Raw genomic sequence first — 15,541 nt, forward strand, 5'->3', positions numbered from 1 at the left:
TACATACTTTAAAATTCTCCCTAAATATTAGTAATGGTTTTGTCAAGATTGAAAGATGGACAAGTTCATTTACGATATATTTAGCGTGGTTAGAAGTGTTTTTGTATCAAAATGCTAAAATTTAGCAGCCAACAATATGAATCTTGGTCAAACTGTACAGATGCGAAGGCTAAACTTTTATAAATGTTTTTTCTATATGTTAAAGTAATGTTTTAATCACAGTTTTGGCTCTATTCTGTTGCCTGCCCTAGCAACAGGTATTAACTTTTCTCGCTCTTCCATCGGTAGGTACTTTGCTATAAGAGATTTTAAACTCTGTTTCGGCGTCACATGACCTTGTCTTTTAAACAGTAGAACAAAATCCGACATGTTGATTTGTTTTCTGCCTGCATGTTTGGCATAGGCTTCCAAATCCTTGGCCATGATGTCCCAGTATTTCTCGGATCTAAAATAAAACAACCTTAGTCTTATCTATAAAATGACTTTGTTCTTAAAGATAAATATTTGAAGTTCAAAATTGACATTTGAAAATATTGAAAATAGCTACACCGTCTCTTTTATAATATAAAATCAATATTTGTGGACTTCACACAGAGTAGATATGTTTTTAAACTCTACACACTATAGGAGGCCACAATATGAGTTATTTCAAGAAAGGACCAACTTTTCTTGATCTGTAATTGGGAATGCAGCTTCCTGTATATAGTTTTTACACTGTTAAATTCAAATAAGACATATTTAGGAAAAATTTCAATAAATTTCAGTTATAAAAGTTTTTTACTAAAAGATGAGCAAGGTATATTTTTAAGTAAATGACTGGCTATTTAACAAGTAAATCCTACCACAACTGATTTAGATGACATATCAACATCATTAGTATCAAAATAAATCTCCAAGTTTGAATGATTTAGGTTGGATTTTAGTCACACCAACAAAGTTAAGGTCATATGATCACTTTCCAGGTTTATTGATGGAGGAAGACATCAGGTGCACCTCTGTGCATTATTTTAGCAATGAACAGGCACCTGAGTATAACCACTGACTTTCCGTAAGCTAGTCCAAGTTCTCATAAGGGTCATTTGAAGACGGTATCCAGACAGTTAATCCTTGTATCAAAGGAGCTTGCTGGTGCCCCCCAAAAAATGCACTGAGGGGTATAAGACGTCTTCTTCTTACAGAATTACGAAATGAAAATCAGTATACAACTGTCATTTTGATACAAAATTAAACGAAAATATAAAAATAGTGTGAAGTAAAAATCTTACACTTTCATCACTTCTTCAACAGCTTCCTTGGACACCCTCATGCCTGCATAGTGAGTAAAATGCTTCTTTACTACAGAAACTGGTAATGAATAGTTGGACTTCTGTCTCGGCTTTCTAACAGCTTTCTTACGTCTGTAAAACAATTAATGTGTGATTCAAATTTCATCACAGATCACAATTTATGCACTTAAAATTTTGAATAAATTTTGAAGAATTAAATAACGTTAGTAGTTAGTACAATTATATCATTTTAAATTTTTCTCTGAAAATAAACATATAGGGTTCAAACTTCGTTTTGTTTTATTCATTTATAAGAGAAATTTTATTTGTTGGGTTTTATATTGCATAAACACAGCAGGTCATATGGTGACTTTTCAGGAAGACCTTAGGTACTTCTCTGTGCAATAATTACATTCACAAGAGCCCACCTCAGTAGAACCACTGACATTCCATACACTAGCTGGATAGCTCCCTTACATGGATAAATCCATAGTCATGGAATGATTGGAACCTACAGCAAAGAGGGGAAAGGTTTTTGAAATCAATGACTAAAACCACTCGGCCACAGACTCTCCATATAAGGTAATGGCATTCTTGTTTTTATTCAGTTTTGAATGCAGTACATGAGATAACCAATCATGCTGGTGTTACAGATATAAGACCTGTATTTTGATAATGTTTCTCGGAATAATAAAACCAACATCCGCATATTAGAGCAAAGTTCTCAACACAAATTCTCAAATTATCTTTACATAATACTATAAAATATATAAAGGATATTGAATGAGTGTTGGTTCAACACTTAATTTATTTCTGGCGAGCGTAATATTATTTTATTCAACAAATTCAATAAATTTAATAATGAAGCTACATAAATTCAAAATTCTATTTATCACATATCCAAAATAGAACAGTTTACAGTAAAATGACTCACTTTTTTATTGACACTCATTTAATGTGACACTAAGGCTGTGTCTTTATGCATTTTGTGTACACAGCAACTGATATCACATCAAATACCATTCTTACAGTGTCACAAAAGCGGCATGGGCATGTGATAAAATAGGATACTTGTATTCTGTTATTGTGACATTTTTACTTTTACAGAAGGAATCTTTAGTGATGATGGAAATGTGAAAAAATGTCGGCATTACTTTTGGTACAGGAGTGGTCTCTTCAACCATGGGCACAGAACTCTGCTGACTTTGCTGCTGATTTTCAGTTACTTCTTGTTCTTCATTTATCTGAATTAATATAAATTACTTTTCTTGGGGTTTGGTTTTATGTTGCACCAACACTGTAAAGATCATTTGGCAATTTTCCAGCTTTACTGGTGGAGGAAAGGCTCGGGTGCCACTTTGTGCATTATTTCAGGCACACAAAGGCACTGGAGTAGCACCACTGACGTTCCTTAAGCTACCTGGATAGCTTCCACAGTCCTGAGGGGCAAGTGGTTTGAACTCAATGACATTAACCACTAGACCATGGACACCCTCAGTTCTGATATTCTATGTACAATAAACAATTGTACAATCAGGAGATATTTCTTATTTACTATATCCCTTTAAGAAATTACTCTTTAGTACTAATGCCCGGCTGCTTATGCAACACTCTAACAAAAGGGTTTAACAAAAATGGAAGCAAAGAACAAACTAATTAAAACATCTTCCACCTCGAAAATAAATAAATAAAAAAAAAAATTCAGAATAAAGTAAGAATAAGGAATCTAGCTTACCTCATCTTGCCATTGCTCATCATTGTCAACATGTTCATTATCTTCATCATCATCATTCTCATCAACACCAGTATCTGTATGTACCGTAGTACTTCTGTCCACAGCATCAGCACGTACCGTAGTACTTCTGTCCACAGCACCAGCATCAGTATGTACCATAGTACTTCTGTCCACAGCACCAGCATCTGTATGTATCATAGTACTTCTGTCCACATCACCAGCATCTGTATGTACCGTAGTACTTCTGTCCACAGCACCTGGCCCTGTACGTGATAATGTTGCCAGATTCTGGGTTGATGCAATTTCTGGTGAGAAATTAACTGTATTGTTTGGTAATGTATTTACCATATCTGTAATTTAAAAAAAAATCACATAAGTTTAATATTTTTCTAAAAAGTTAAAACTTAAAAATCATTTGTTATCTAAATATCAATTTTGATTATTTCAGTATGTACAAGTTCATTCATTGGCTTTTCCTATATAGAGGATATAGAATGAGTGTAAGTTCAATACTGAATTTATTGCACAAGTTTGAATAAAAATTTATTATGCGAGGCCTCCTTGGCAGCAAATATTATTTCATTCAAACTGTGTGCAATTAAATTCCAGTAATGAACTTACATTGAATTTTAAATATTCTTATTTATCACATACCAAAATAAGACCCTTTAAAGTGTGAAATAAAGTCATTTTCATTGACGCGCCTATAGTTTTATCGCTAACTTCAGGCGCTTCTTCGCACTACGTTTGTTATAACGCCTAATGACATTCACGTTCAAAATACTAGGCACGGTCGTGCAATACCATTTTCACGGAGTCGCAAAATCGGCACGGGTGTGTGATAAACATTTTTATGAACAACTTGAGCTTGATTGTCTTTCAACCTATTTTGTCATTAAACAAATAAAAGCCTATTTAACTGGCATTTTCATCCATTTTGGCACAAATTTTGTGCCATGCTTTGAGTTAGTACATTGTACATGTATAAGAAATATGTGTGTACTTGCATTAAATGTATAAGTCATTTAAACAGTCACATAAAATCAATTTTAGTTTTATTCAGTGTTGACAATATTTTAAGAAGCTCAAATACAGTTCACACTTTTATCAACTCAAATAAGAATAAATATATAAAAGACAGAATAAATCATAATGTAAAAACAGAATAAACTACCTGGAGCTAGCCTCCTACCAGCAACAACTGGAGAAGTAGATAACCTTGTAGAGGGTGTTTGACCTTTTGACCTTGACCTGCTCAATGATTGATTTACAGATGAACTTGACCTTTCTAGCATTTCCTTCTCTTCTCCTAGACTTTCTTGTTCAGAGTCACCTAAATGTGTCCTAGATTTTCTTGTCGATGGTTGAAGCTCCATACTACTTCGAGATTCATTCATACTGTTCGCTCCTGGAGAAACCACTGGTGATGGGGTCACTGTCTTTAATGGAGTGTGATCCCTGGATCTCATCTGGTGTCCTGCTGAACCTACTGGTGTCCCGTGTCTCGAACCACCAGACACTGGGGTCAGCATTTGTTGTGGTGTATAATTTCTTACAGAGGAGTGTCTAGTAGAATTTCTTGATGACAAACTTCGTGCACTGCTCGATGGAGACACAGATCTGGACTGGTTGTCTCCACTTGACGGCATTAACGCTCTACTTTCATATCTAGAACCACTTGGTGTCTGAGTATAAACTCGTTGAGATGTACCGTCTCTAAATGCTGACAGTCTCGATGAATTTCTAGAGGACAAACTCCTTGAAGACAAACTTCTAACACTGCCATCTGGGGAAGCCGAAGTGGACTGGTTGTCCTTGTTAGATGGCATCAACACTCTTGATCTAGATAACCTTGATGATGTCCCACTTCTTGGGCTTGATCCCGGTGAAACTACTGGGGATGCCGTAACATTAGAACGCGGGCGGTCTTCTTCATCTTCATTAGTTTCCATGGTAATGTTTCTCTGAGTTGAAGATATTCTTGGTGAGAAATTACCAGAAATATTTGGCAAGCTCTGATGACGTAAATTTTCTGGAGGAAAAAATGCAACAGTGTCCAGTTCAATGAAATAACCATATTAATCACATCATTTATCACTGTAAAGGGGGAAAAAAAACTTAAAGGAACTACACTGAGGTCCAAAAGCATAACAAACATAAACTTTGAATTTCTTTCCTAGAGCGCTTAAAACAGTAAAATATGCAAAATTTAATTCAGAAATATACTCAGAAATAAATTGAAAATCACATTTGTGTGCTATTCTTAGCCCAATTTGATTGAAAAGCATTTCAACACTTATCTATTTTAGGTATGTTTTCAAATTAGAATAATAAATAGTCTAGAAAAAACAAGTAAGCGTTCAATCTGAATTTATGCACACAAGTTATTGCTCTCGAAAAATTATTAAAAGTCGTCTTTTGACAAAAAACTTCAGTGGAGAGTCCCTTTAAAACTGAAAAAACATATAAAGTTCAATGTATTTTGCTAGCATACAAAGTTTCATGTATATAGCTAGCATACATATGCATCTTGACAATGAAGTACAGGTAATATATTATTACTCAATATATAGAGGATATTGAATAAGTGTAGGTTTAATATTAAATTTATTGAACGAGCTGACTAAAATCATATTATGCGAGCCCCTGGCGAGCATAATATTGTTTTATTCAACGAAATCAATAAATTTAGTATTGAATCTACACAAATATAATATTCTGTTTATCACATATTTTACATAAGAACGGTAAACTGTTATCAAGAGTCATTTTTCTTTGACACGCCTATCATTAGCGCGCTTTAACACTATGTTTATAGCGCAAATGACGTGACGTCAAAGTGTTATTACACTAGTGTAATATTGTCTAGTGTAATACCATTTTTATTAAATGGCTTTATTACACTCCTTCACCGCGGTTTATGCGATAAAATTAAAATAAACAACAAGCACAAACCTTGCCTTGAATATTCTAACTTCTGAGCAGTATACAAGTCATCGACATCATCATTGAATGAACGTATTCTAGCAGGTGACACAGCATCTAGTATATTATCAACCTGTCTACTAGACATTCTTGATACCATATCTGCACTCCTTGAGCTTAAATTTCTATTCCTGCTTCTATTTTGTGCCTCATATCTTGATGACTCTTAAAAAAAATAATATAAAGGTGTATTAAATTTGATTGCTTTGTTTGATTTTCTGTTGCTTTATTTGTGCTGATCTTAACACATTTAGGCCATATTTTGGCAGTCAATCCACCTAACTGACTTTTCTGGATAACTAGTTAAGTGACCTACTACTAATCCCACAGGATCTCTGAATCGCCTTTGGGAGATCAATGACTACCAGACTTATTTTGTACACTGGATACACACATAGTCTAATTTATTGACTGTCCCTGAATAAGTCCAAGTATTCTCATTTTGACTTATGACTAACAACAATATATCACCTGTTTGGAAAAAAATATTCAGCAACTAAAGATCATTTTTCTTTTTTATGCTCCAAAGACTTTAGTCCATACACCTCAGGAGAATCAGAGAGGCCAAATTATAACCTTTTGTTCGTGATTTGTGGATGGAAACTTTACAACTTTTTATCGGACCAAGACAAACGGTCAGTCATGTCCGATGCATTTTGCAAATTTTGCTTAGTCTACTAGATCTATATAACAATTAACATTTAAAATAAAACTCCTAAAATGAATTAACATTCTTTTACCTCAATCAGGTTTTAGGTATTTTTTGATGGCAGATTGGAAATATATACATGTTCTCATTATCAGACCGATATTTAATATCATGGTAAAGGCCATAAAAATATCATACCTGCCATTGAGGTTTCAATACGACTGTGTTGTCTTTGTGACTGGTTCAAGTCATGTCTCCTTATTTCATTATCTGGTGAATAATTAATGTCCACAGTCCTTTGACCTGGCATTGATCTTCTATGACCTTCAGTTGACCTCTGACCTGGTGACTGGAGTCTACTTTGATGCCCTTCACTCCACCGTCCCATTCTTCTGTAGTCCCTGTTTCGCCCACTTTGCTCCACATCATATTCGCTCTCTAGGCTTAAATTACCCTGTGACCTATCAACTTTATAACCGCTTGATCTATTAAAACTTTTATCAGATATAACCGGGCTTCGATCCATCTCACCACCTTTCAAGGGTATAGTATATTCTTCCCAGTCAGGTAACAAATTGGTACCCGGTTGAACTTGCGATGGCATATAACCGGTTCCCTCTTCATAATCCATTTCGTTCTCACTATCGCCAACCATATCATTCTCAAACTGCCTCTCTGTTATTCTAGATTCCTCAACAACATTATCAGTGTGCATCTGTGAACGTTTGTACAAGGAAATCTCTTCTCTCATTGATTCAGGAATTGAGATGTTAAAATTACCTGCAAAATAAAGATAAAAATGAAACATGACCTCTTAGGGGACAGTGCCCTCCACTTTTCTCAGTGCTGGATAGTAAAAAGAAAGCAACATAGAAAAAAGGGGCATAACTTTGCAAAAAATTATTTTAGGGTGCATTTTTATAAAACATTTAATAGCATGACCTTGACAGGCAAGTTTGACTTTTGAGCTGGTTTCCTGATTCTTGCTTCAATGTCCAAAACTTTTAACAAGTCATATTAAAATCCATTCTAGATTTTAAGAATTATTGACTCGACATGACCATCAATTTACCTTTATAATAAAGTCCCTTCAAGTTGGACCTTAACCTTTGACCTACAAACCTTAGTCATGCATGCAACACATTGTCTCAATATTACAGTAACACATTTCTGCAAAATTCTTTCAAAATCCATCCATAAATAACAAAGTAAAACAAACAAACAAACAAACCCAATAATTGACAAGATAGAGGGACAATTCATAAACTACATGTACATGCTATCCTTTGGGGACATAAAAAACCCTTTTATAATGTATAATTCAGTATACACAGACAGTGTTTGTTTTATATACCTTTACGATGTACAGTTCTACTATACACACTGGGCTGTGTCTCTGCTATTACACTTTCTTCATCAGATGAACAAAAAGCACTGAAATTAAAGCAATCAAAAACAGTACAATTAGTAATATAACTTTACACAAATTCTGCATTTTAGAGTTGTAGGTAGGACAGCATCCTTTAATATTCCTAGTGCTTCTGCATTAGACAAGAGTTGTAGGTAGGACAGCATCCTTTAATATTCCTAGTGCTTCTGCATTAGACAAGAGTTGTAGGTAGGACAGCATCCTTTAATATTCCTAGTGCTTCTGCATTAGACAAGAGTTGTAGGTAGGACAGCATCCTTAAAAATTCCTGGTGCTTGTTAATAAAACAAGAGCCTTGATAATGTAGAATCATCTGGATAAGGTAAAATTTTCTAAGTTCAAAAAGGGCCAAAATTCTGTCAAAATCCAAGTTAGAGTTATGGACCTTGGTCAGTGACCTACTTTTATGCTCTTAAATAAGTGTATGAATTTTCAACCCATTCCCTTCAGTACTTTTGAGACACCTACTTGCTTGCAAACACTTAACCTAATTGTGATGCTAGCGTCTTGGTGAGTACAATAGCTCTCCCTATTCTTAGAATAGTCCAGCTAAGATAAAACGTTTCCATATAAGAATGAGGGTTGGTAGGCTAACTAAAAACAGAACCCTTTCTTCATTTTTTGTGCCAAAATTGAACTAAATACTTTTTGATTTTTTTGTGTGTTTTTTTGTTGTTGTTTTTTTTAAATATTTGCCCATTCTGTAAAGATAAGAATGCATTTCTGTCAGTAAATGTGCTCTAAAATCACTTCATATATTACAATACCTGGGTATTTTAAAATCTTCTGGATTAGTGGGAGGGATCATGCTGTCATCCACAGCTTGGTTCACACTCTCCATTATACTGTAATGCTCTGAAATAGTTAAAATATAAACTTACATATTAAAAAGTGAAAACCTTGAAGATTCTTGGGCAGTGTAACATTTATAGTCCTGTTAACACAACTTTACAGTTTTCCACATAGAAAAAATGAAACAAGAGCACTGCATGCTGTGTTAATACCATTCTGTTAAGAGCAATGACTATTAGTTTTGACAAATATTCTATGTTAAAAAGAGGGATAACTCCAGAAATATATCTTTCGAATTATGCACCTTGTCATGATAAGCAAGTATCCCAAGTTTTATGTTGATTACTTTAAAATGCCTGAATAATGTGCTATATTGAAGTTTAACTTGTGGTTCACTAGACAATGCTACAGGACAAAAACTTAAGCTGTGAGTGCTTTGATTTGGTAGAAGGGGATTTTAAAAGCTTACTTATATGAGATTCTGTAAAATCAAGTGATGCCCCCAATACAAATAACCCAATATACAATGTACATGTATATTATAATAAATCACTGGTAAAAGGGACTTCTGATCTGTAGTCTACAAGTAAAGTAAAAACCTAACACTTACATAATAGACCATAGTGACCTACCTTTTGTTCTTCTCGCAGATCTAGGCGTCTTTCCTCTAGTGCTCCCATGTGTTGTGACACTATCAGACTCTGATGAGTTTGTTCTAAATGGACTGTAAACATATAGCATAAATATCTATAATATACATACCACATTGTCTTCTTTAAGGTATGAGGCCTACCAAATTATATAAACAGGGTTTTCATTTTTATCTTGGGCAAAAAGATGTTCCAAAAAACAATTGATTTTGCAGGGGATCAAGGGTGATATCTTAATGTACAGGCAAAAACAGATTTTAACAGCATTTTAACTAATGATATAGATTGTGAATCTGTTAAAAATGAAAACCCTGTTATACATTTTATATTTAACATAATGTTACTGGAACAATTTCATGTATAAAACATTCATGCTGTAGTTGATCAAAGCATTTTTTTTAATTTAAAGTTTTAAAACTTTTATATATTACTGATACACAGTTTTGAAATTGCTTTGATATTGCAGATGCCATAAAGTTAACATAACTTTATACATGTATTGAAAGGACAAGGTATTGACATTATTATCTAAAATTCCCCAGGTGCATAATTTCATTAGACACCACCCAGTAGGCTGCACTTATAAGACGCACTTATAACTTTTTGGCAAAATATTCATGACCAAAACTGGGACTTATAACTGAGTATGTACAGAATTTTAAAATTTTGTTAAGATCTATTCTGCCAATCAATTCCAGTGATCATAAAAACTTAGATTATAAACTTGGCAATTAATTTAGAATGTAGTTTTTCTGGGATATTAATTTATTATAATAAAATTAATGACCTGGGAGTGTGGTAGGTCTCTTGGTGCAACTGTATTTCTGGACTTAGCTGCTGTGGTATATCCTTTCTTGGTGCCGGGGTATCAATTACATCAGTTGCTGAAATAAAACAAGAGCACAACATGGGGTGATAATGCTTGTTTGTTAAAGACAGTGACTAATTTTAATATTAATTTTTTAAGTTATAAAGGGGTATTACTCCAAAAAATATATATTATGCCCCTTGTCTTAACAACTGCACCTTGTCATGATAAGCAAGTAGTCCAAGTTTCATGTTGATAACTTTTAAAATATTTGAATAAAGGGCTACATTTAAATTTTCTGCATGATAACACTGACATTGCAGGGATCGTAAGAGCTTGACATGAAACAGACATGCAAAAAAGGACTTTATCTTCATGTGTTTATAGTTTTACGAAACATCATAGTCTCATTATTGAAATCTTGTTACATTGTAAAAAGGCAAAATAGAAAGTATATAAACATACATTAAATATTCTTGACTTGAAGACATGATATATCCGCCGTGATTATATCAAACAACATCCAAAGTCACTGATACTCTCTATGTCTAACAATTATAGCACATTTAACTAAGTTTTGTCTAAATTAGTCATTCATTTATTCATTAACCCTTTCCTTCATGAGCATATTGTGAAAAATGGCCTTTTTCATTAAAAAGCCTCCTGTTACAAGTTCAAACTATGAAACTATGAAAAATGCTTCAATACTGATGAAACTTGGCACAAATGGTGACGGACTATAGCCTCTGTAACAGCATTCTCAATCTTAAATTTCCTGTAATATTGGCAACAGGGGGATGTCTCAAAATTGCCAAAATTCACTTTTTTCATTGATTTTTTTCCATCAAAACTGATTTCAAAGTGCTGCAACTTCTCAATGGATTGTTTGTTTTGGGTTTTACAAATAGGGGGAGGGGGGTTCGAAAAGCTGTTAAAACACATGTCTATATGAGGTAAAAGGTTAAAAAGTTCACCTGATTTTTTTATTTGGAACTATAGAATCTTACTATTTAGAACATATCTCTGTAGGAGAGTCCTTGGTGTGTCATAGTCTATATCAACCGTAATATTGCCAGGTCTGACAAGCGAAGATCTTCCACTACTGGATGATGAGGGAGCCGGCTGACTAGATGATGGTCTACCTTGAGATGTCCTACTTGCATATCTCACTAGTGGAGCAGTTGTGTCCTCACTCTCGAGGAATCCTTGAAGCTACAAGGTAACATATCATGATGTAATAGCGAAAATAAATTAGAAACACTCTGCAAAGCAGCACATGAAGTCCCAGTGGGCTGAAGCCATTAGTCCCCACTTGTCAGTAAAAATTCTGTATGATTACTATGAACACAACCACAACACTGCATGATCTCCATATAACAAACTCATTTTTAAGGGAAATATTAACACATTATCACATACAATGTAATAATAATCACATATTCTTATGTTTCAAATAATACATGTTTTAGAGATCCTCATAATCAATATTTTAAAACAAATAATTTTGAATTCTCCATTACTATATCAATAATAATTTTCATCTGACAAAAGTTAAATGCCTATTCTTCATTTTGCTGTAATGTTTCACTAACATTTCTCGAGTACCTAGTGATATCCAATTGAATTACTTACTTAGTATGTAAAAATCTTATTTTAAAAAATCCTGTTACTATAGTATAGCAACCAAAATATTCAATCATGAATGGTATAATTTTTACTTACCATCTGTCTAGGTGTTTCTTCCGCATCATTATTACTGGAGACAGATCTCCTCTTACTTCGTAATGTAGACACTCTGTTATGCTGTGGGCGACTCTTTCCTGCTGAATGTATATATGGCTCAGGGGTTATAGATGTGTATCTTTCTGTTCTACCACGTTGTTCATCACGCTGGGAATGTATGTAAGGTTCAGGTGTCCTAGACAGCCGAGGCCTGATAGACCTTTGATCTGTTGGTGGTGTTCGTATTAGACTTCCATGCTGATTCCTTTGTACTTTAACTGTCTGAGTTTTGGAAGCATCCAGATAATTCTCAAGCAAGGTTCTAGGAGTTTTTGACGACATAGCAATCGTCTAACACCTGTATAATGATAAAAATTAAAAAAATATAGTATTGCAAAATCAGTAGGTGACCACTTAATGATTCTCAGTTCTAGTCTAAATAGTAAAGACTGGATAAAGTATGAATTCACAAAAAGGAAGATTCATTCAAAATCAATAACGGTTGTAATTTTCAAAGTAAACAAATGGTTGCAATTCAGTTTAAATCAATATAGATAGATAAAATAGTGTGTCAAAGTAAAATTATTTTTGTAGATGAATTGATTATCACATCATTCATTCCAAGAGACTTCTAATATATATCATATACTGGTGTGTTCCTTGAAATCAAATGAAAACTTAATTTTCCTTGGTAAAATTACATCAAACTTGCAAGTTAACTTAAACACCACTTCTCACAAAGAAATTCTTCTTGCAAAAATTTTACTATTACTGTACTAATATTTAATCCAACAAAATTGATGGAACAGTACCTCTGTTAGTTGGCTGTGGGTTTTTTGTTTCAATATTAAGTTCCAAAAGATGCGATTAGTCAATTAGAGTGTCAGTAAATTATTATGCAATGTTGAATTATACAAAAACAAAAACTGAGGTGTACTGTCTAGTTAGAAATCCAGGTAATGCTTGTATACATGTGTTAGTGCTATACACTGGGCATGTAAAGAACTTAAGTGGTCTGTCTATTCAGTAAGAGCTAGGGAGTGGTTCCCGGATTCCCTTGTATCTCATAGCTGTCTCTGAATCTAGAGTCATGTCTACATCCGTGCAAAGGGTTTGACATTAATGGACGATAGATAGATAAGTTTTTAGTATTTTAAAATTATTTCTGTTCAGATTTTGTATTTCAATTTCAAAAACCATTATGCATTAATTTTTCAAAAAAATGCATATCTATGAAGAAAGTAAAAATAAATAAATTGAGTATTATAACATGAAAATATTTTTATAACCACTTTCAGGGTTTTACGGGATGCAGAATTCTGCGTCCCTATATGCATAAATTTTGACATGTACGCATATAAGTTATCCACTTTCGTCCAAGTGTACGCACAAAAATAATCCTAGACAATAGATATTATTGTTTCTGACCAGACATGATTTTATCTCTCTCTTCTCAAAGCTCACAAAATTCCAGTTAAAATCTAATACATTGCATTTATGATTTGTTTATTTCGGAAGTTAACATAATTGAAATGCTATTGGCAAGTGCCCACTGCAGAAACTGATGACGTTTACAGTGCAAGCTACTGTAACTAATGACGTTTACCGTAAAATCTATTTTAGGTCGCTGTTTTTGGGTTTTCTTTGGCTATATTTAGATGGACTATTTATAACAGGCAATTACTATTGGTTAGCGTTTCCAATGTCGGCGAATCTATTTTGTACACGAACGGCGATAATAAAAAAGGCAGTGTTTTTTTGCAAACTTATTTTCAAAGTGTTTTAGAAATTAAGTCACTGGGTATGTAATTATCGGTGGTGTTAAAAATATAATGGTTTCGGCGAACTTAACTTATGAGGAGGTGCTCATCGGCCTTGTGTTTTATGATATTTTTTAAAAACACAACATATTTAGCTGATTGGTCTGTAAAGCAAAAATATTTACAAATAGATCAGTACAATTTTCAGTCTGTTGGTGTAATAACCTTATCAATAACAAAATATGCTACTAAAACTTGACATTCCAGCCACTCAAAGACTAAGCCTTGGAAATAGCACATGATAACAGATATTATGGTAAAGGCGCTATAATAAAAACCTAGTGATAACAGATATTGAAATCATATACTACTTATGAAAGCAGAACAATATACATGCATATTTCTTACAAGGTAAATAAATGATTTTAAGCAAAATTGAGTGGTCTTCATAGTCTTTTTTAGCTGTTTAGTGAATATAATTATGGACCCCTAAAATTTAGGCCTGGACCCCTAATTTTCTAAACTGTGCATCCACTGGACCCCTAAAATTTCAAAAATAATCTAAGTTACTAATTAACTTTCCACCAAATCACAGGGGGCCCACACAGTGTTTGAATGGTATATACTGCTTGATAGTGACCTTAAAATGAGATTTTAGTCATAACCTTATAATATGTATATAAATATAGACAAGGGGCATTACTCGCTAAATAGAGAATTTTCGATCACCCTCAAATTCATGCGAGTTTCTATTACCTACCTGCGCAAATAGTCGTGAAGCGCTCTATATTCGTCTGTTTCGAACGAAATCTTCACATCTTGGGGAAACCCTGGTCACGTGACCAGCCGGTGTATCGAGACCTTTCATTGGTTCAGTAGAAACTTTGTTTATAACGACAACCAATGAAAGGTTTCCATACACCATGACCAGAATTTCCAACATGTATTCGCCGAAGCAGATTTCTGCACTGATTTGAAGATTTCGTTCGAAACAGACGAATATAGAGCGCTTCACGACTATTTGCGCAGGTAGGTAATAGAAACTATGTTGTGTTATTGTTTGCATGCGTTTATTTGTACCTACCCCTTTTAAAATTGATATTTTAGCCGTGGAATTTGGTGTTGCGACATCTCGTACGACTAAGCAATTTTGTGACAGAAGTGAACGGTTTTGAATATTTTTTTTTAAATGGGCCAAGGGAATCAGAAAAGAGTTAGTGTTTATCAATTGTGGATTATATAAGCTATGCAACGCAGTATAGTTTTTGGAATTTTTTTATTTAATTAGTGGAAAATCTCGCATGAATTTGAGGGTGATCGAAAATTCTCAATTTAGCGAGTAAAGCCCCTTGTCTATATTTATATACATATTATAAGGTTATGACTAAAATCTCATTTTAAGGTCACTATCAAGCAGTATATACCATCCAAACACTGTGTGGGCCCCCTGTGCACCAAATGGAGCGAATTGTCACAGGACGAATCAGAATTTAGATACAATCATTTTTAGCTGACCTTGTGTTAGAATTACCTCAGACTAGGCCTAACTGTTGATTGTTTCCAAGGTCTATGTCTTATTTTAATTATTTGCAAAACTTATCGGACTAAGACAAAGTTAACAAACCTTTTTTGTTTATTTATTTGATTTTTCCGCCGATGATCTCGGCCATCAGATGCTTGAATTTACGAAACCAGTCTATTTTTTTTATTTAAACCCAAAGAAAGAAAATAACAACAAAGGTTACT

At 33.8% G+C, this 15,541-nt stretch overlaps 1 protein-coding gene across 1 annotated transcript; it reads right to left on the minus strand.

The window, feature by feature from the left end:
• Window positions 1–176: 176 nt before the first annotated feature.
• Window positions 177–15,519, minus strand: LOC132755830 (serine/arginine repetitive matrix protein 2-like). The gene is made up of 14 exons (XM_060746757.1): window positions 15,420–15,519; window positions 12,036–12,393; window positions 11,321–11,525; window positions 10,293–10,389; window positions 9,488–9,579; window positions 8,831–8,918; window positions 7,989–8,068; window positions 6,833–7,414; window positions 5,956–6,150; window positions 4,175–5,032; window positions 3,001–3,350; window positions 2,337–2,509; window positions 1,266–1,397; window positions 177–445 (listed from the first exon to the last, which is right to left on the minus strand). Exons 2-14 carry the CDS (start codon window positions 12,375–12,377, stop codon window positions 217–219), a joined length of 3,423 nt encoding a protein of 1,140 aa, XP_060602740.1. The 5' UTR covers window positions 12,378–12,393; window positions 15,420–15,519; the 3' UTR covers window positions 177–216.
• Between the last annotated feature and the right edge of the window lie 22 nt (window positions 15,520–15,541).

Source organism: Ruditapes philippinarum, unplaced genomic scaffold (genome assembly GCF_026571515.1).
Source record: "Ruditapes philippinarum isolate M1 unplaced genomic scaffold, ASM2657151v2 ctg1301_1_1_1_1, whole genome shotgun sequence".
NCBI lineage: Eukaryota > Metazoa > Mollusca > Bivalvia > Venerida > Veneridae > Ruditapes > Ruditapes philippinarum.